At 43.7% G+C, this 21,575-nt stretch overlaps 5 protein-coding genes across 5 annotated transcripts; 3 read left to right on the top strand and 2 right to left on the bottom strand.

Moving 5' to 3' along the window:
- Nucleotides 1-605: 605 nt before the first annotated feature.
- ONS95_014731 (uncharacterized protein) lies at nt 606-2,747 on the top strand (the record flags this gene model as incomplete). Its single annotated transcript, XM_058508401.1, has 2 exons — nt 606-2,186; nt 2,526-2,747. 2 exons carry the CDS (start codon nt 606-608, stop codon nt 2,745-2,747), a joined length of 1,803 nt encoding a protein of 600 aa, XP_058356088.1.
- An 835-nt stretch (nt 2,748-3,582) lies between these two features.
- ONS95_014730 (uncharacterized protein) lies at nt 3,583-5,387 on the top strand (the record flags this gene model as incomplete). The annotated part of the gene is made up of 4 exons (XM_058508400.1): nt 3,583-4,570; nt 4,659-4,758; nt 4,955-5,013; nt 5,161-5,387. The coding sequence occupies 4 exons, from the start codon at nt 3,583-3,585 to the stop codon at nt 5,385-5,387; spliced, it is 1,374 nt and encodes a 457-aa protein (XP_058356087.1).
- Nucleotides 5,388-7,409: 2,022 nt separating this feature from the next.
- ONS95_014729 (uncharacterized protein) lies at nt 7,410-8,126 on the bottom strand (the record flags this gene model as incomplete). The annotated part of the gene is made up of 1 exon (XM_058508399.1): nt 7,410-8,126. One exon carries the CDS (start codon nt 8,124-8,126, stop codon nt 7,410-7,412), a length of 717 nt encoding a protein of 238 aa, XP_058356086.1.
- A 603-nt stretch (nt 8,127-8,729) lies between these two features.
- Nucleotides 8,730-12,218, bottom strand: ONS95_014728 (uncharacterized protein). The gene is made up of 13 exons (XM_058508398.1): nt 11,924-12,218; nt 11,144-11,642; nt 11,082-11,096; nt 10,933-11,032; nt 10,596-10,873; nt 10,259-10,525; nt 10,081-10,148; nt 10,007-10,032; nt 9,805-9,872; nt 9,606-9,743; nt 9,484-9,552; nt 9,366-9,430; nt 8,730-9,314 (listed from the first exon to the last, which is right to left on the bottom strand). The coding sequence occupies exons 2-13, from the start codon at nt 11,305-11,307 to the stop codon at nt 8,824-8,826; spliced, it is 1,749 nt and encodes a 582-aa protein (XP_058356085.1). The 5' UTR covers nt 11,308-11,642; nt 11,924-12,218; the 3' UTR covers nt 8,730-8,823.
- Nucleotides 12,219-14,296: 2,078 nt separating this feature from the next.
- ONS95_014727 (uncharacterized protein) lies at nt 14,297-15,858 on the top strand (the record flags this gene model as incomplete). Its single annotated transcript, XM_058508397.1, has 3 exons — nt 14,297-14,779; nt 14,831-15,228; nt 15,274-15,858. Exons 1-3 carry the CDS (start codon nt 14,449-14,451, stop codon nt 15,856-15,858), a joined length of 1,314 nt encoding a protein of 437 aa, XP_058356084.1. The 5' UTR covers nt 14,297-14,448.
- Between the last annotated feature and the right edge of the window lie 5,717 nt (nt 15,859-21,575).

Genomic DNA, 21,575 nt, shown 5'->3' with positions numbered 1-21,575 from the left:
CCATCCATCCACCCACGCTCCGATCGGGTGCTGAAGATTGTCTCGGAGAACTCGAAAAGTCGCCCAATACTAATCTCGAGGGAGCGCCAGCGACAGCCATCCGTATCTTACTGCAGCTGCAGCAAGATTAGGTCGATGGGTGCAGTGCCAGTGGGTGAGTGCCGCTGCCCTACCGTAGTTTTTTTTCTGGGCGGCCGCCTGTAAACAGATTGGCACTTGAACCACCGCACCACAATCACACAACGTCAACGACCTACGCCGGTACAGCACAACTCGAAGACGGTGCAACCGTTGCAAAATCGGACAATTTGTTACATTGAGGAGTTTGGGGTTCATCTTCGCCTGCAAGCGTATCAATTAATTCCTTTCCGTTGTGCTCTGTTTGCGTTGCGTCAAGGTATGTTGACATTCAACTCTACGATGACCATACAGCAACTGATGTCTGCCAGCCAGTTTCCTCACGACCTAATGACCTGTCTACGACTTCCTGATACCCATAACATCCATTTGATCCGAGACGGAGAATTGGCCGTCGCAACCGTTGCCGTGCACATAGACCGTTGGGCTCCAGTACAACAGGCGGGGCTCGCAGAAAAACAACAACCATGAATCCTCCACCACCTCCCCCGCATGGGGAGAACCCCAAGTCTTCAGGTCTGCCTAATGGAAAATATGATATCTTCATCATTCCAGAGCATTCAGCGGGATCGGGCTTCCTGTACCTTCCTTCACTCAAACCGAACGTCAACAGTTTTGCCGCAGGGTTTGCGTCAGCTCTGATACTAGTGGTGGTCGGTTCAGCATTGGCACCAGCAGTACAGGCGTGGTGGAATAGTGTGAAAGGTGCTGGAGGAGCAGGTATGATAATGCTCATGCTAGCAGTCGGTGTTGGTGCATGGGCATTGGGGAGGATACAAACGGATGGGGGTCCCGGACCGGGTGGAGGAGGCACCAGCGGATCGAGTCCGAATTCTGGACCACATCCTAATGCGCACTCGAATGCACATTCTAATGGGTACGCAGGTCCCCCTCCGGGTACAGGCCCAATGCCAGGTGCTGGATCGATGCCTGGCGGAGGTGCAGGTGGCCCAATGCCTGGGGCCGGACCTATGCCTGGAAGACCAAAACCATCATCGTGGCAACGCCCGCCACCTGGAGCAACTGGTGCTGCTGGAGCAGGCTCTCCCGGAGGGAGTGAGCCAAATGCAAGTACAAATGGGTCGGCTGGAGCTGGTGGAGCTGCTAGAAGTGCATGGGAAAAGGCGCGGGAAGAAACCAAAAAGAAGCAAGAAGAAAATAGAGCCAGAGAAGCAGAAAAGAAACGGAAAGAAGAACTGGAGAAGAGACTTCGAGAAGCTCGAGAAAAGGAGGCCCGGGAACGAGAAGCCCGAGAAGCTAAAAAGAGAGAAGAGGACGCCCGGCAGGCGAGGCAGAAGGCAGAGGAGGATATTCGCGAAGCAAAGAAGAAGGCAGACGAAGCTAAGAAAAGAGCAGATGAAACGCAAGAGCGAGACAAGAAGAGGAGAGAGGAAGAGGTTTTGGACAAGAAGCGGCGAGACCTTGAGATTCTGGAGAAGAGGTTGAAAGAGGCGAGGGAAAGGGAAACTCGTGAGCGATTGGCACGAGAACAGAAGAAGAAGGACGACGAAGGAGTCAGCAAGCCTAGGGGAAGTACGTACGCCTTTTCAGCTGTTGGAGAGAAAACAAATCCTTGGCCTCGGGGACGTCCAATCACCCCAGAGCCCCCTAGCCCCAACCCTCCATCACCAACTAAGAGACCTCCTCCACCCACAGCAAGGACGTACAGAGATGCAGACGAAGACGCGCATTCTTACCGACCTTACGACAAGCCAAAGAAGCCAATGCAACATAAGAAGTCACTATCCTCCTTGTACTCCGAATCTTCTTATGCAGCATCGCATTCGACTTCACGAACTACACCTCCTCCATCACATAGGGGTCCGTATAGCACCAAGGATCCCGACAAAATTGTTATAAAGGCCGTATACTCCTTCAACAACGCCTTCTTGAGGACGCCAACTTCGCAGCTCATTTCGGGGGTAGGACCAGTAACGGATGGGTTAATTCTCAGAATAACGACAGAGGGTCTGTTTATCGATGATGATGTCCGTGGCGTCCCACAACGAGAGTGGGACGTCAAGGCTTGGACAATGAAACTCGTAGAGGTATGGTGTCCATCTTTCCGCCAGGATCCCGCTGGCAATTCTGCTTCTGCGCGCACTGCTTCGAATGGATCTCCACAAAAACACAGTAACTTTCGTCGACTTTGGGGCTTGGATAAGGAGAAACCTGCCAGCTCCGAAGAGACTGATGCGCTTCTTATCGAAATGTTGCAGCTTTGCAAAAACAATTGTCGTTTGCGTTCGAATTCCTCTGCTTCTTCTGCTTATAGTGCGAGTTCTTACGATAGCCGCTCGTCTGTATCTGATTCAGCTTATGGTTCTTCTGTTGGCTCGTCGTCGCCTTCTAGGGATAATTTGAGAACTGACAATCGTGGGCATCAGACAGGTGAATTGAAGACCGCAAGACTACATGTCTTGAGAGCCAGCATCCGTGATCAAGAAGGTAAGAAGTATGTCTTTGTCGTACCCGAAGAAGAGAGCTGGAAGGTTGCCATTGGCCTACAGAGGCTACGAAAGGGAACCCAAGTTAGAGCATTGGGTGTCAGTGGCATGAGTGCTGGGGATGCCAGATCGACTTTGGAAAACCTGGGTTGGGGCAATTGAGGTCGACAACGATGAATTCACAATAAACGTCAAACACGACACGAACACGATGGGGACGTTTGTGCGGGATTGGAATGCGTGAGTTGTCTATGGAGAGGGTATGGAATGTGGATGGATATTGATTGATTGTTTATCTGGAATGTGCGAACACAACCAAGCAAGCAAGCGTTGAGCGAACTGAGCGGCATTTACATACATCATGGCGACGGAGTTTAAATTTTCTCCCTAACGGGAATGGATGGATAGACATTTGGTCTCACTACCAAATTTCACAAGATGTCAATCGCCAGTTGGGGTACCTGTGGAAAGAACGAAACGGAAGAATAAATACAACTACTAATTTTGGACTTTTCGCGGTGCATTGTGTGGAACGAGAACTCTTTCGATCACTGTTTCATATACCCTTCGGCTTCAGCCTAGTCTCGATTTTCCCCGAATGTTTATCTTCTCAGATAAATAGGCTCCATCTCGCTTCGAAGCTCCAACTCCGTGATTTGCCACGAGCACCGAAACTCGGGGTTGGCGGTCCAGTAACATGCAAATGTGTCAACGTACGACTTTGTTTGTTTTACGATCCCGTTGTCTTTGCCAAATATGCTCGCAAATGATCCTGTCCTTGGGTCGTACCTAAATAAATTCAAGGCAACAGTCACAACCATGTTACTCCGAAGCTTACACAGCGGATCGACGCCGCAGAGCAGCGTCACACCATATTCATAACGTCACTTGGAGTGAACTTGTATAAAAGGAGCCTTTACAAGCGCCCCCAATATAATGACCATGAGAATCAGTACCTCTAACACCCTCATATCAGTTATCAACAATCTCTTAGAATATGACCAAAACGACAATCCCGATTGGGCTGCCATACCCCAATCCAACGAAAGCCTATTGGCAGACCCCTCCCCACCACCTCTCAGACCACCGCACCACAGCCTTACTCCCATCATCAGCCAAGTATTTAATCGTGGGATCAGGTATCACGGGGGCTGTCACAGCGTTTAAACTTCTCCAGGAAGAGCCAGGCGCTTCGATCGTGATCCTTGAGGCTCGACAGGCGTGCAGTGGTGCGACGGGTCGAAATGGTGGGCATTGTCGTGCTGGGAGGTATTTGGAGTTCAGGACTTACTTGGAGGAATTCGGAAAAGAAGAAGCGTTATTGATGGAAAAGCTGGAAGAAGAGAATGTGAGGAAATTAGGGGAGTTTGTGAAGGAGCACGAGATAGACTGTGATCTAAGGGACGTTGAGACCCTGGATATCTTCACGGATGACAGGAAGTGGGAACGTGCTTTGGCATCATTGGAAGCGAGGAATGACGTCTTAGGCGGCAAGGTTGAGACAAATATCTTGACGAAACACAGGGTATGGAGTGCGAAGGAGACCAGGGAGCGGTTATTGATTCCCGAAGGGGTGGGGGCCATATCATTCCCTGCATACGTCCTGTCGCCGTACAAGTTCGTCTGCCGTCTTCTGGAGATATGCATCGAGCAAGGCGTGAACTTGCAAACCAACACGCCGGCACTTGAGATATCGCAATCCTGCCCACGGGGCTCCCAGAGCTACTGGACGGCCCACACGGATCGAGGAGACGTCAGGGCTGAAAAGGTCATCTTGGCGACAAATGCTTACAGCTCGGTACTCTATCCTCCTTTGGCGAACTTCCTCATTCCAACAAGGGCCCAAGTGGCTGCTGTTCGACCAGGCTCGAACATTGTCAATAATCCTGCGCTAACGAGGACCATGGACTTGGAAAGCCATGTCTCGGGAGATTATATGCAGGCTCGAGCTGAGGGAACAACTGGAGCAGGAGATATCATAATTGGTAAGTTGTTCTTCGAGTCTGCATTCTTGAATGGTTCTTACACAGGTGGCACTGAATCGAAAATCTAACCTCACGCTACGCCACGAAGGAGGCGGGAGGCGTCTAGGAACTCCTCTTGGGGAGCATGGCGAGCAACCTATTCTAGACGACACTGTGATCCATCCCAGGATCTCGGAGTACCTTACCCAGTACGTCTTGTTCCCGTAACTTTACGAGTCATTTTCGCTTCGTACCGCCGTAATGGCTGGTCAGGGACTATCTATCGATCATTACTCGTATCTGCTGCATATTCTCTGATCCTGAACTCGGACATTTGAACGCATACGTACCTGCCTGAGGGTAGCATGCTTACTTACACAACGTACTGACGTTATCTATCATCAGTGCTGCAGCGAGTTATTTTGGGAGAGAGAATTGGGGAGATGATGGAGAAGTATTGCAAGGTAGGTACGGTATGGCCGGTAGCGGTTGAATGGCTCTTGTTTTCGTTCATCGTTCCACCCGCCCACACCAAACGGCACTAGGCATCTTCCTACATAGTCAATACCCACTAAGAAACGTTGCTAATTTGTTCCTTACCGGCCTATTAGAGTGGAGTGGCATTATGGGGTACACCGTTGACAGTCAGCCAATTGTCGGGCAAGCTCTTGGCCAAGATGGGCTGTGGATCTGCGTGGGCTTCAACGGCCATGGCATGGCTTTGGCGTTTCAATGTGCAGAAGCGCTGGTGCAGCTTATGATGGGAAGGGAGAAGGAAGTTGATGAGTGGCTGCCAAAGAATTATGGACTTGGGCGGGTGCTTTTGAAGCGACGTTAGAAGGATGGCAAGTCATTGAGCATTTGTTCATAGGAAGGGGTTCTCGGAAACGTATTCTGCCCCCACCAACAGTTTCCTCCTACAGAGTGAATCGAGTCATTGCATATTCAGTGTTTTCCCCTCCTGCCTCATCTTCAAGCTGTTCCTGATTCGCAGTGTTTCTCCAAAGTCGAAGCACCCATATCAGTCTCTGGTCTCCAAACCACGGCTCAAATCCAGCGACTCATTTTGCTCGAAGCTGCGAACAGTAACTACTCCTAAATCTATATCATCACGGCTCCAAATTTGTTCCTCTCCAGCTCTCGCTGTCGAAGCACAGATCAACAAAAGTCGACATTGCACCATTTCATGTCTAAAGAGCCCAAGCATGGATTTCTTTCAGACTACAAACTGAAGACTTGTATAGGGACATGATTACATGAAGCAGACTTGTCAAGATCGGGATGCTGATGACCAAAGTCGAATTTGGTGTCTATTCGCAAAAGGCGTGAGCTTGTCTGAAGAACCTGCTTGGAACACCAAGTTTTAGCTTGTTGCGTTTGTTGAGAGGTTGTTGCTACCCACGGCTACTCCGTGTCATCAAACGGCGTGCAATTTTAGACTTCACTTCTTCCAAGAACCCCGAAAATTCTTGAGTGTGGTGAAGTCGGCGCAATTGGCCTATATCGTTCGAAGTGATATTGAGCCGTGGAATTAGCTCTCTTCAAAGGCTCCCATCATAATTGCTGGACCCAAGTATCAGACACATAAGTATCTCAACCAAGTCGTCCAGGAAAAGAGCGTCGTCTGCATCAATAGTGACTGGTGGTTGACTAGATTGACCGTGTTCTCCTGAATCTATGACAGTAATGTAGTGTTTCGAGGTACGAATTTTGGACATGGAGAGGAGTGTGTTACTAAGATATATACTTATTGAAACCGGAGTGAGCACTACAAAAATGTCTACTCAATCAAGGAAGGCAGGAAGGAACGTAAAGATCAGATTGATTAGCCCCTCGAGATCTTGCTGTGCCTCATCTCCTTTATATAATCTTCCGGCGAAAGCTTAGGGGCTTCCATCTCTCCACAAGACAGGTTCTTGCAGAATTCTAGCAGGAGTTTTTACCGGGGGATGTCTGTAGACGAGACTACTGCACACGCCGCATGGTAAGGCTGAATCAGGGGGATCTTGGAACCAAATGCCAGTACCGCAGGGCTTGATTCCGGAACCAACAAAGCTGTATCTGTTGAGGACTACAAAAGGCACCTTCTACAAGTGGGTCTCAATCGTCCAAAACGGCACGGCCATTAACATACCGACAGCTCCGATCCTAGCAGATACAGCACCCAATAATCTGACAATAGCTCTCAGTCTTTCTGCTCCATATTAATCAAGACTACGTTCTAACAGATGTTAGAATGTGTTGGCGGACAAGAGGAGTCTAGAATAGCTTGCTTACCAATTCGTGTACAGCCACAATCGGGCATGGCCAAGCTCCAATCTGAATGAGCAGGGGCACATCATGCTTCAGAATTATTTGCTGATATTGTTTTCACCTCTCTGGTTATCTCTCGGTTCCAACTAATGCATGTCTAACGTTTAGTTTGAAAGCTTCAGGGTCTCCGCGGGCGACGCAGCCCTATCCCCTCAACTGCCGAAAACACACGTTTTGAGGGCACGGCGCTGAAGCTAGGCGCTAAGCCTGCCTGGACGAGAACGAATTTCAGCGTTCTTTGCTTGATTACAGGGTCTCGCTACAGTTGTGTTTGATACGGCAGTTGACGGGATAGTGATACCGGACGGCATCGCGGCTTCGCCTGTGGATGAGCAATATGGAACCATTTCAGAACCGCTAAATGGTCAGTAATACGACTTCTCTGATTGGAAAAACAACCCTTGAAAGAAAAGAGAAGGATCTACCTCCGTAGATCATTTTTGGCAAGTAATTGGTAACTTGGCACATGAATAATCCTAGATTAGTGCCATGTGGAGCATCTCGATTGCGAACTACGAGAAGCGAGGAGGTCCGCAAGAAATGCAAGCTATTTCATGTTAAGATAATTTTTTAAGATCATATTACAGCAAGTCCCCAAAGGTCTGTTCCCATCTGAATGAATACAACTAACTGCAGCAGCTGTATTTGAGCAAGATAATGACAACCTTCTTCTCGCGCAATACTTGGAGTGTGGTACTAACATCATACCAATTGGTTCTGGAGTCAATGCCGTCCCCAGTGTTACTGGCGCTTGTAAGCAGAGAAGCAGATTACCGAGTTCTATTACATCTTCTTCCTTACAGTAAACGTCCTCTTTATCAAATATTTTGTCAACGGTGAAGCCTTCAACGTCGAGGTCGGTGTCAATATCACGGTCGGTGGCGACAATACTGACAACTTCCAGAATCACTCCCACATCAAGCCCAGTAAAGTCTTCGTCATTCAAGTCATCGAAACTCAGATCTTCGGAAATTATCAACTCGCTATCATCACAATGGCCTTCCAGCTCCAGTTCAGCCAAGCCCTCTCCTTCTCCGTCGAAGGACTCAACAGCTAGTTCTTTACAGACATCATCGTCCTCGACAAAACCTCTCACAAGTGCTTCTGCAAAGTCCAGTCTTTCGTACAGGTACTTGAAAAGTTTATCGTCGCCCAAACCAGTATCAAGTTCTTCCAAGTCCACAATTACCCCTAAATCATTCTCAAGTCTGTTGTCGACCAAGTCACGCTCAAACTCCAACTTTCCAAGTGCAACAAGCAGCATCAAGCCTACGTCATCAATTAAAAAGTCTCCAGCTTCTGTCAGCACAACAGCTTCAAGCCAAAAGACATCGTCCACGATAACGGTGCAAGGTGCTAGCAAGACTTGTGGCTACGGACATATTGGATGCTTCAAAGAATCCAAATCCCAAATCTATGACCAAGATTCTAGCCAATGATACCATGTCCATCGAGATATGCTTGTCAGTGGCGAAATTACATACCCCGCCATACCCTTATACCGGGCTAGAGTTTTGCACGGGAATGCTGGACAGCGTTGACATCTCCCGCTGCCGCTACGCCAATTAGCGGTGCAGGTGCATGTACAAAAACTTGTATTGGAAATCCGACTCAAACTTTTGGAGGAGCTGGCATGTTCAATTTGTATTACTCGGCTACATAAGTTGTGGAGAAAATTTGGGCGTCCCTTGGGAAAGGTCAAAGTGATGTCTTCACAGCCGCTCAAGTACTTGTTTACCACCCAAGAATAAGCGACGACCTAAATTTAGCCGAGACGAAAACACAAGAATTTTAGGTAGCGGTGACCGGGTTTAAATCAGACATCGCACCCCAAGATTTGAGAATGAATGAGTCGAACCAATTGTGACTAACTCTACTCAATAACTTTCCGCAACCTAGAGTTTCTTGAAATGACGTTACTCGATTCCCCCAGGATTCCCAGCGCCTCCACATAGCCGCCATTAGACAGCGGTCTTCTCTGCCACTTCATCCTTCTCGACTGTTGCCTCCACGTGCTCAGTCATCAGTTCTTTGACCCCCTTCAAGAACCAGATTGCCACTAGTGCTAGAACCACAAACGGAATAATGCTCGCCCACGCCAGCCTATAAGCAGCAGCATATGCGTGCTCACTCGCACTTGTAGCTGCAGCAAGGATATCTGGACTAACGCCTGGGATGTCTGCGAAGCCCACCCCGCTGGCAAAAGATTCGAGCAGAGCAGGTACTGACGATTCAGGGAGACCCGCCTTAGTCGCAGCGTTCGAGACTGAAGGTGCATAGTGGGAGGCAAGCTTGCCATTGATGATGGCATTGAGCACCGCGGAGCCGAAGGCTCCTCCCAATGCTCGAGCGGAAAATGCAAGGCCTGTTGCAGTTGAAAGGTATGCATGCGGTGCTGTAAATTGGACGAGCGCGACGAGGAGTGTGAGTGGCCCACTTTGGCCAATTCCAGCTGGTATTCATGAGTACGGTAATCCCGTAAATGGTGGGACTATTTACTCACAGATGACATTAAATCCTAACTGAGCGTGGTTCATGCTGGGGTTGATATTGGCGTAGCATATTGTGCTTGGTGAATATTAGACAGATTTCTCAGTCGGATTATGCTCGTAAAGACTTACACAACAAGGAAGAGCGCAAAGGTAATCAGAAGTGGACTCTTGAGATCCTTCTTCCACGTCGAATATAGCCTTTGGATGTATTAGCCGTGGCCCAAATAATATATGTAGATGGCACTACGTACGTGATAGGAATAGACGCGAACAAAGTCACCAGTGTGTAGGACAGCTGACGGATGGAAATTTTCCAGGCGGAGGTCTCAAATCCAAGATGCAGGACAATCAATGGCGTCACACTGTTCACGGCGCTATAGAAGATCCATCTACAAATAGTTAGGGTCTGTTTTTTAAACTGCGTTGATATTTAGGAAAATACAAACGTACCCTTCTACTGCAAAGGCGAAGACGGAAAGAGCAAAGTTCGGAGAACCCTTGAAAAAAACATGCGCGACCTTTAAGAGCGTTAGCGGCTGTAGAGATTAGATCTAGGTTCAGGATCTTGGTTCCCAAAGCAGCAGTATTAATATGCGTCTTTTGGCCGAGAACCGAGGTCTTAGGGATTCAATGGGGGAGGGAATGTACATACAAGGCCGTCATCTCTTCCTTTCCACTCTGCCAAAGTCATCAGAAAAGTCCACAGAATTCATGGAAATTGCTTACCATATACACAAAACGCTATTAGCATTACGATCCCAACAGTAAGTGGGGCTACGACATGGGCATCTTTCCTAGTAAGGAGTTAGCAATTGCCTATAGGGATGTTTTGTGACGAGTCTTGATGAGATCCCGACATCCGACAAGAAAAGCAAAAGAGAAGAACGGGTCGCCCACTACGTACCACGGGTAGACTCCACCTGCCCAGTCCAAAGCGAGAAGCATCAATGTTGCGCTAACAATAAAGAGAGAGGAGCCAATAGGGTCGCACTCCCAAGCAATTCTCTTCCAGGTCATCTTGGGGAAGTCAGATGACCTTTTGGGATGATAGAAGAGAAATAAGCCCACAACGGTGGCTGCGAAGAAACCAGCCTGCATCCAAAAGATATTTCTCCATCCACCTGCATCGGCGTTGGTGGCAGCACCTGCTCCCAAGCCTCCAACTAGGCCTCTGAAGGTAACGAGGGAATTAGCAGTTGCCACATCTCGAACGTTTGTGGAGGAGCGGAGATAATACGTACCCAATGGCGCCGCCGAGGAAGGCAAATCCGTTTGCAAGAGCTCGATATTTCATGGGCAACACCTCAGATGGGATTGCTTGGACGATTGAAATGGTCGACAACGTACAGCCCACCAAGATGCCACCCCCAATGAGCATAGTCATCGAGGTTGCTTTGGCTGATATGACTGCTCCGATAAAAGAGATTGCGGGCGGAGCCATGGCCAGGTATTTTCGGTCGAGAACATCCGAGAGGCGACCGACGATAGGCGAGAGCACACTTTGCATCAACAAAGGCCCCTATTTTGCGGTAGCTGTTAGCAATTTGAAGTTTTCTGTGTAGGGAATCTAACACATACCTGTATGATCCATCCAGCAATTGCTCCATCGCCGAGATCTCTCACAATGAAACCGATGACAGATCCAGCAGCAACTACCACAAAGACCTGCGCCATGATGCTGCATCTGATTAGACCATAGTAAGTTGATGGACGTATCGAGAACATACGCAAAACATGTTACACTGAATGTGTTAGCTGCGTATACCACTTATCCAGATATCCTACTTACAAAACTACCATCCATGACCGCCATGTAAGGTTGATGTGACGGTCATCTCTGTAAGAGTCGACCTTGATGACCGGTCCACCTGTCGATTGCTCGACCTGGGACACAGCAATGTCATCATCTGCCTTCGAGATATTATTTACCGTTGTGGTATGTGATTCAGCCATGACTGAGGATTTAATAAAAGTGTCAGATCGTATCTCCTCCTAAACGTGTGTTGATTGAAGGTACATCGGGCCGCCTTTAAGACAACTTCAGATGAGTATTCGTGCATGAGTTTGTAGGGAGTTTCTCCGGAATCTGAGGTGACCCCTCTCGGCACGCCAGGCCGCTGGTAACTAGAATGCAGATGCGGCGTGCGCCAAAAGGAAGCAGAATGGGCTTGGCAAGTGCGCCCTGAAACTATGTCTCCTAACCGCCGTGTCACCAGATGGGGACCCCGCGCGACGCTACGCCCAGGCTTCTCGGCAGATATCTTATTTGTCGAAACTGAATCGGGACTCTATCTTTTGCTAGTGGTTAGTGAGCATGTCAAGATGGGTGCGGGAGCACCAGGATAGTGGTTCTAACTTCGGGAAACCCCCAGGCTTGGAAATCAGAATCTCTGGAAGAGGGGCCCAAGCAACATGAACCCCCTCCAGAGAAGTGTGTGGCTGAAAAAACTGGGCCACATTCATGAATCAAGAAACAGAGCAGACATGGCGAGTCAATATGCCTTGGAAGCTACTTCTGGATCTGGATTCGAGACAACGAAAATAGTGGGTGCTTTGGTCTAACACCTACTAATGTATGAAAGCCACAGCGAGACTCTTAAAGAGCTCCTCTTCGGCAGTTGAACTCCATCCATTTATGACTCCAGTCAAGAAGTTGTTCCGAGCACTGCGCGTCGGATCTATTCCCCAGAATTTCTTAGAGGAATTATGGTGTTATCACAAACGCGAGTGTAGGCAGCGTCAGCACCATTACCATATATCTGATCTCTTCTCTACAGAGTAATCCCACCGAAAATACTGCCCAGCACGCCAAAGACACACAGAACCCCATCTTTGACAGCCAATCATTGACAAATATGTTAATGGAAAAAAAGCAAGTGTCTGGCAACGAGGTCTTTTCCCTGGCGGCCCTTCGCAAGCTCCGGGGCCAGGGGACCTCGCTTCGCCACGGTCTAGCCAATTAAGTCGAATCATCGCTCGCAGGCTCGCGCTAATCCGACGTGTCCAATCAGGATCTTTCACGTGACAGTATTTTTTAAAATCGGATCCACAAAACGCACAATGTAAGATAGATGAACACTCGAGGAGTCAGCCAGTAACGCTTCTCCACGGACTGGACGGCTTAGTCTCTTCGCTCAAGTCCTCATCAGACTCGATTATCGAAATGTACCGAGTTTTGAGTACCACAGTCATAATCGTAAAACCGTCAGCGAATATTTGTCCAATCCAGTGGGTCTGATAATGAGTAGATACTCGCAAGCCGAAGAAATCGGCAACGTCACGGAGCAACACCAGAAACATCAAGACAAGTCGAGACCTAGGCTCGTGGCTTTTCTTCGCAAAGTATATGCACATGAAGTCGTTAATTAGTCCCAATATTTTCTCTCCAAGTGATGTCGTCATAAATTGGAAGATCCTAATAAGCCCTGCTCCCAACAATAAGACGTTGTTTGGCCACTTGCTCTCGAGGTCCTCACACATAGCTAGTATTTTACCACAGGATAGAACATCAGACTCCCTCCAACGATGTGCCCATTGATCAAATTTTCACCTGAAATTCTACTGTAGAAACAAGTTCCAAACAGGACTTCTCGTAGTTCTCCGATGAACAGACTGTAGGTTTGCACTCTTACACTGTACTATGACTTCGTGTGGTACCAGACCAAACCCAGAAAGAATGCGACTAATGTTTTGCGGAGTTGTTATTCTTAGAGAACGCACCTCAGACACTATATGCAAACTTGATTATGTCTAAGTTGAAAACTGGTCTTATGCCCAGACGGCGACAAATGTATTGACAAGGAATAATAGGGCCAACCCGGCTCTGCATGAGGGTTGTCAAAGGCCTGATCTGAAGGACGGCCTTGATCCAGTGCTTTGTATAAACATATGCGAGGATCAGCCAGGATGTGTTCAGTGCAAGCTATTGATATTGATGGAAAATCTGCTCCAATACCAACGAAGTCGGAAATAACATAGGTTCGAAAGACTCGACAACTGAAGCTGAGAGCCCCACGGTAAGTAGGAAAGCATAGCTCTTCCATCTCGACCACCGAGATTTCGTCACTAAACGTTTCAGAGAATGCCAGGTACGACAGACAGCCATTGTATTGTTTCGAAAGACCGAAGGACGAAGATCGGGGATAAACATGCGACTACCCCTTCGTATTATGTTCCGATTATTCTCTTGAGGAACCGTCTCGTATTCTCGTGGAATATTGGACTGGTCATTCATGAATCACACAAGCTTCTTGTGTCAAGGTGCCGAATTTTGATCAATCCTTATATTGCCGGAGTGACGTCGTCAGTGCTTTCCTGTCCCAGGACAGAGCTGGTGAAACTGGTCTTCAAGCATATCCAATGCAATATGGGTTTATGTGACCGTTCAAAATGGTGGCACAACGTGTGAATACTCCACTTTGAGAAGAAATGCATGGATGGCTTATCCTGGAGCGGGAGACAAGCTTTTCGTCCCTGTCAAGTCTGTGGTCAGATCCTAATAAGTTTAATGGGATCACTGATAGAGTTGGACGCGATGATCTCATTGCTGAGCGATGAGTGGTCGTGATAATCAGGGGCCCAAAGTTCATGCGACTCCAACAGGTCTCTCCCGCACTTGCTTTGTATTTTTGTGATGATTATTCGTTTTTTCAACTTGACTTTGATAGTTGTATCTTGCGTGTGAAGAGAGGTTGCTGACTCATTATTGAGGAATGTTGGATCCAATTCATGCTCTTACATAAAAGGTGTAAGTATTCAGCAAAGCCGAGAACATTCAACAAGTGACTGTAAACCGACGATCTCTTCTGAACCCACGATACCTATATTTGAATATCAATGTGACCAACAGCAAACCCGCCCTTTCGGTATGCGGGGGCCGTGTTAAGACCACCCCGCTTCACTTCCTCCCCGTTTGGATGTGGGCTGGCCCTGAATAGGCTGAACCTCCCCGAGCATGTCTTTGGTGATCGGATGCATCAAACAAACATGGGTCAATTGAATGCTGTCAGCTACCTATGCTAGAAATACATCTTTTCCCGCGACATATCACCCAACAACTTCAGTTCCATAACATTCCAAGCACTACCGATCATAATGACAACATACGAACGGCCACCGCCGACCGGAATCCGGGTTATCATTGTCGGAGCAGGATTTGCAGGCCTCACAGCAGCAATCGAATGTCATAGGAAAGGCCATTCAGTTCTCCTGCTGGAATCGTTTCCAGAACTAAAAATTCTCGGAGACATCATCTCGTTCGCACCTAATTCTGGGCGCATTTTCCAACGTTGGCCTGGTGTTGATGCTCAGCTAGACCCTATCATCCACAAAAGTGATGGCTTGCTCATGAAAACATGGCAAGGGGATACGCTTCTTAAGCAAACTTGGTCAGATGAGCAACGAAGTTATGGGAAAGCGTACAATGGTAGGACAGCCTCATGAGACTAGTTTTGAAGATGTTATTGACCAAGTCTAGGACATCGTGGAGAGATACATGAAATCGTGTATCGTCACGCTTTAGATATCGGTATAGATATCCGCTTGGGCCACAAAGTGGAAGACTATTTCGAGACCGATAGCGAGGCCAGTGTTTTTGCCAATGGACAGAAGTTCATAGGTGATGTCGTTATGGCTGCTGATGGTGTCCGTTCTAAAGGTAGAACTATTGTTCTGGGCTATGAAGACAAACCGAAGTCTTCTGGCTATGCAATCTATCGTACCTGGTTCGATTCTGCAAAATTAGCGGAAGATCCTGATACCGCTTGGCTTGTGAATAATGGAGACAAACATTGTGCTTGGCTTGGAACGGACATCCATTTCATTGCCGCGTCAATTAAGGGCGGGAAGGATTTCAGCTGGGTATGCACGCATAAAGTACGTGTAAATCAATAGGTACTCGTACAAAACTGACAGAAATAGGATGAAGCAGATGTGAAGGAAAGCTGGCAGGCTCATGCTCCTTTAGCAAATGCTCGGAATGTGTTGGAGGGATGGGATCCTATTGTCCAGAAAATCTTGGATGCAACACCAGATCCGTTGATTGACTGGAAATTGGTGTACCGAGATCCATTGCCAACCTGGGTTTCTCCAAGACGCCGTATAGCTCTAATCGGGGATGCAGCTCATCCTTTCCTCCCAACGTCCATTCAAGGTGCATCCCAAGCTATGGAGGATGGTGCGACCATGGCAGTCTGCTTATTCAAAGGTGGCAAAGCCAATGTCCAGCAAGCTGTTGCAGCTTTTGAAGGCTTAAGATACGAAAGAGTGAGAGCCGCTCAAAAAACCGGAGAAAAGACGAGAGATACTTGGCATAAGGCCAACTGGGAAGAAGCAAAGAAGAATCCTGAAAGTATGAAGTTGAAACGTGAGGAGTGGTTACTGAATTTTGACGCGGAGGAGTATGCAGACAAGAACTATACTGCAACGGTGGCGTTGCTGAACGATACCGTCGCTGTCAGGGAACTCAACATTCCATTTCCCAGAGAAGTATTGGCTTCAGCATAGAGCACGACGAGTGCTATTTTCAGAATTTCTGGACTAAGAGTACCTTGACGTAAATAGCAGAATCTGAGAATAGTCAATCAACACAACCTCCGCCCGAGGAATTCTCTCATTCAATACTTACAACATCCAAAAGCATGTAGTCTTGAATATCCAGGTATGTACCTTATTGAACTACTCGATATACTGGCAGTGACTGTCAAGCCTATCTGGCAAGTGGTGCGTATGAGCCTCCACATCTCAGGAAGGTCGGGACTTAGCTCTGTCTACTGAGTAAGGTGTCTAGTCACGAACCACCAGGGGGTGCAGGAATTCGTGGGATTAAGCGAAAACAGCAAAATAAGGGGTAAAATGCAATTAATTCAAGCTTTTATTACTATAACTTACTCTTAATAGGTTTCCCCTTATATTTAACTAGGTCTTTGTATCACTATGGTATCTCTAAGATACGCGCACGAATCTCTTCTATTATAATCTCATCCTATTCCTCTTATAAAGCTCGCTTTAACTTCTTTATATTGTTTTACACCTTATATTAAATTCTGACCTTAATTATATTCTAATAAGCTTTAGTTAGATTTAAATCAGGTAATTAAGTAGGGTGAATAATATAAGAGATATTATAGTCTCTTTTATACTGCTTTATAAGGTTATTTCTTTTCTCACGCGTTCTATAAGAGCTATTATTATCTTCTTATAAAACTTAAGGCGCTAAAGGGTCCCTTTACCTTATAAAATTAAAAGCAGCTACGTAAACTAGTAATAAACGCTTTATATAGTATTTCTATATTATAAAATTACTTTTTAGTTTGACTTTTACTAACTAAAGCTTCGTAGTATCTTACTCTAGTATACGAGCCTCTTATTCTTTTAAAGACTCGTGTTTTCGCTTTTTAGGCTTTTAAGGGCAAGAAGGCTAAATAACTCGTTCTTTTTCGTCGTAGTAGAACTTAAGTTTCTTAAGTTTCTTATATTTCGTATACTAGTTAACTTAAATTATAATATAGAGTTTATTCCCTTGTTTTTTCAGTCTTTCTTATATGTTTTTAAAGTTCTTACGTGTTCCCTCCTCTTAAAAAATATATCTTACTCTTATAAAAGACGAATCGACATATGCTTTATTTATAAAGTGGATATATTACTAATATAACTTAATTATCTTATTTTAATTCTCCTTTCTATATTTTATACGTTTTACCTTATTTACTATAGATATCTTTTTCTTTATATATACTTATTTAAAGCGCCGGGTGTTCTTTATATGTTTCTTAAGTTATATTATAAGAGCTCGTAGTTTAATAGGTATTTTAAAGTAATTAAGTTAAACTTTATAAAGTTAATTTCAGATAAGATTTAAAGGCGAGAGTAATTAGTTTATATACTCTTTTATAAAGTTAGACTTCCTTTTAAGCTTTATTAACTTTTTCCTCTTATATTAAACTATAGGAGAGCTAAGTTTTTTACGTTTATAAAGCTAACGATATATATTAATCCGCAGACTTATACTATGGAAGTATAGGGGGTAATCAGGGGAGATAAGTAATCCTAGTTAAGGGAAGAACTACCTTTAGATACGAACTAAGGGTTATTTAGGAGGTAGTATATATTCTAACCTTTAGATATTCTTTATAATATATACTTTTAAATACCTTTAAACTAAACCTTAGATTTTAATATATATTAATATATACTTATTATTTATTTACTAGTATAATACTAATACTAATTAGTAGTTACTTTATACTATAGAATAAATAAGTTAAATATAATAGAGTTAACTCTTAGAATATAATACTAATTTAATATTAGTAAGCTCTTATTAAAACTAAGTAGAGTAAGTATTATAAAGTAACTAGAGAACTCTTATTAAAATTAAGTAGAGTAAGTTCTATACTACTAAAGAATAATAGCTACTCTCTAATAATTATTAAGATATTTCTAGAGCTATTTAGTTAAATATTTCTAAGATATAGAAAATATATCTAGAATACTTATAAATCGCCTTTAATATAATAGCGACTCTAATAGACTAAGTTATAGAATAACTTAAAGTAGAAGTTAAAAGTAGTAGGACTTTAATATAAGATAAAATACTAGTACTTAGAGTACTTTTAATAGGTCTTATAAAAACTAATATTAATAATTGTAACAGTCCGGTATTTACTCGCTATAAATACAGAAGGCTACAGTTAATCTCTGATAATTAAGAGGTAAGTATATCACGTAGATAAGAAGATAGTTACTAAGTATTAGAATACTATTTAAAGTTAAGTATGAAGCTCCTATCTAATAGTAGACGTGCTAATCTTATATAGAACTTTCGTTTACCTTAGATCCCCTAGGATACTAGATCCTTAGATCCTTAGATCCGCTTTCCTATAAGGGGATCTAGAGATCTAAGGATCTATTACATAACCTATTATCCACTATAATCTAAGTAACTATTACTACTAAAGCGTGAGTATACAGTAGTACTACTCGCTATCCTATATTATTCCCTAGCTAGTACTACCCTATTAATAGTACCGCTCTCTTATTAGTACTAATACCCCTATAGTACTACTAATAGTTTTATTATCATATGAGTACTAACTAAACCGTAGCGCTAAGGGTCTGTAACACTATCCCTCTCTTAGCCTAGTGTAGTCCCCACGCTTAAGTATAACCTTAAGAAATATCAATAGTTACTAATAACTATCTTCCTTATCTATCATATCTAGTATTATAAAAAAATCGAGTATTACTCAGATAAAGAAAAAACAGAGTATCTAGCTTATGCTCTATATTAAGTGTACTATATAACTCGTAAAGCCTTATTCCTTCTACTGCAGCTTTTCCTGTACCTACTTCTTAGATTTATCTATTTTAAAACAATACTCCGAGTATATTCGCTTAAAGTATTACGATTATAATACCTCGGGGTATATTAAGAGGTTCACTCCTAAATAACTTATATATCAGTTTAAGATAAGAAAAACTATAACCCTTATTTATCCTCTAACGCCTCCCCCTAAGCCTATCGAGGATAATCCTACTTCTTAGTTCCCTACCTTTAAACCTAATACCTACTTAGTGTCTTTCTTTAAGGGCCCGGTCCCTAACCTTAGGTCCCCTTCCTTCTAAGTAAACCTAGATTTCTTTAATAGAATTCCTATAGAAGCCTAGGGTAGTAGAGGTTAGATTTAGGTTCCTAAGTGTTTTCTGATTATAAGTACCCTTTCTATTTAATCAAATATTTTAGTTTACTATAGAAATACTAATAGTTAAGAATAGCTTCTACTTCGTATTCGGCGTTCGGATTAATCGGTTATATTTCGGTAATAGGAGTAGGCGGTGCTCCTAGTAGTGCTAGTTCAAGGAGAGATATATGAAATACCGAGTAGATATTTATTATTTTTAGCAGAGCTAGTTAATAATTAACTAGTCCCTTAACTTTAGTAATCCTAAATAGTCCTAGCTTTTTATAATCTAATTTATAACTTAGTCGTTTAGTTACGATATTCTTTCTAAGTAAGTAGACTTTATCCCCCTCCTTAAGCGTTAGTCCTATACTACGCTTTCTATTATAATAGATCGCAGATCTCTACGTGATAAAGAGAATATTAGCTGATAATTCTTTATAGAGCTATTTAAGCTCACCTACCTATAGTATAGCTTCTTACGCGGTACCCTAACCAGCTATTAGTAAGTTATATACCATAGGATTATACCCATAATTCGCGTAGAATAGTGATACTCTAATAGTCTCTTAATCCGCGCTATTATATATAAACTAGGCAAGTAGGAGTAATTACACCTAGTTATCCTACTTATAGTTCATATAATACTAAAGATAAGTCTCTATTATCTAATTAATTTGTTTTATCTATACATTAGTCTAAGGATAGAATACAATTAATATTTTCTACTTTATTCCTAAGAGCGCGATAAGAGTTTTTCAGAACTTCAAAGTAAAGAGCTTATCTTTATCTAAGATAATCTTATCTAGTATTCTATAGCTTACGAAGATTATTCTAAGGAATACCTGCGCTATTATAAGCGCGTCCTATATTCTAAGTACTAGTATTATATACACGTACTTTATAAACCTATCCGTTATTACACAGATCAAGTCGTATATAATTCCTATAACTAGGTCTTTTAAGAGTAGTAGCTCGACTACGAAATCCAAAGCGATTAATTTCTATAGGCGAGGTAGTATTATTAGTGACTTTATAAACCTATATAAAGTATAGTATAATGCCTTATTCCGGATATATATATCATATAATACTACTACGTCTTTAACTACTTTCCTTATTCCTAGGAAGTAGTATTCCCTAGATAGCCTAAACAGCGTCTTAGCTACCCCTTAGTATCTATAGGCAGGTAACCTATACTAGTACGTAACGAATTTAATCCTATCCCTAGTAGGTATATAGATTCGTCCTTAGTATAAGAGTATGCTACTTATAGTAAAGGAGAACTCTTCGCCTAGCTACTTCTTCTGTTTAGCTATAACCGGGTTATTAGTATAGCCCTTCCAGATTTTCTTAGCGACCTAGCCTGTTAAGGCTAGCTATTAGTAATTAACTATTAGCGAATCGCTATCTTTCCGTAGTATAATATAGGATTCGTGAGTTTTATTTGCGAGATATTCCGGTTTCTTACTTAGAGCGTTAGCCCTAGCGTTTTCTGTTCCCTTAATATAAGAAATTTAAAGTTTTATAGTAGAGAGTGTTTTATACTAATAAACCTGCTATTAGTTTAGTTCCTTAGTAGTTATAAAGTAAATAAGATTCTTATAGTCTATTAGGATCTATACTTCGTAAGCAGCGCCCTCGAGGTAGACTTTCTATTCGCGTATTATATCTATAATTACTAGTAACTCTTTATCGTATATATTATAGTTAAGTTCTACTAGTAATAGTTTCTGCGAATAGTAAGCGACTAGTTACTATCTTCCGTCCTCGCCCAGCTAGCTAAGTATAGCTCTAATAGCGTAATCCGAAGAATCTATCTCTATACGTATTTCTTTATTAAGGGTGAAGGAAGTAAGTACTAGTTCTACGATAAAAGCCGCTGTAAAGGTAGTAGTAACTACTTCTTTACTATACCCGATTAGGAAGAGTCTAGAGCTCGGCAAAGCTCGGTAAGACTCGGTAGAGCTCGGTTAACTCTGAAGGGGTTTACTGATAGTTACCTACTTAGTTATACGTAAAGGGAAATAGCTCTACGCTACTATGGGAGTTTATGTCAAGTTTTATGTTAAGTGTAATTAGGCCTAATCGGGAATAGCCCGGGGAATTTATTTATATAAGCTCGAGCGCCCTCCACGGAATTAAGAGCTCCTTAGCTTAATATTCGTGCTAATAGAGAGGTTATCATCTGATCCGTAGTTATTTCGCTCATATACTAGCTAATACTAAACCGTGCTATTATATTATATTAAGCTTAAATCACACTACCGGTGATAGCGTAATAATATCCCAACAACTTATACTCGTTACTCTAAGCGAGCCTTTATTTTTCGACCCTTATTATCGCTACCTTACTAGCGCTACTTACTCGGTTATATAATAATAGATAACTTATATGAAGTTATAAGACTACGCTTAGCCTAGCGTTATTTAAAAGCTGGAATCGCCTAGCTTTACTATTAGTTAGAATTGCGAGGCTAGCCAAAAGCAGATAAGTGCTTATTATTACCTAATACTCTTATATTAACCCTGAATATCTAA

This window comes from Cadophora gregata, assembly GCF_030347475.1.
Source record: "Cadophora gregata isolate MNR1 chromosome Unknown scaffold_9, whole genome shotgun sequence".
Taxonomy (NCBI): Eukaryota; Fungi; Ascomycota; class Leotiomycetes; order Helotiales; family Ploettnerulaceae; genus Cadophora; species Cadophora gregata.
Note: the sequence above shows the minus strand (reverse complement) of the source record. Positions and strands in the feature narration are given on the sequence as shown.

Bases quoted from the DNA above. Each gene is read 5' to 3' on its own strand.
- ONS95_014728 (XM_058508398.1), bottom strand. From the start codon at position 11,307: ATGGCTGAATCACATACCACAACGGTAAATAATATCTCGAAGGCAGAT. The intron at 10,874-10,932 runs GTATGTGTTAGA...ACCGCAAAATAG, and splicing joins TTGCTGGATGGATCATACAG to GGGCCTTTGTTGATGCAAAG. The intron at 10,033-10,080 runs GTAAGCAATTTC...TGACTTTGGCAG, and splicing joins AATAGCGTTTTGTGTATATG to AGTGGAAAGGAAGAGATGAC.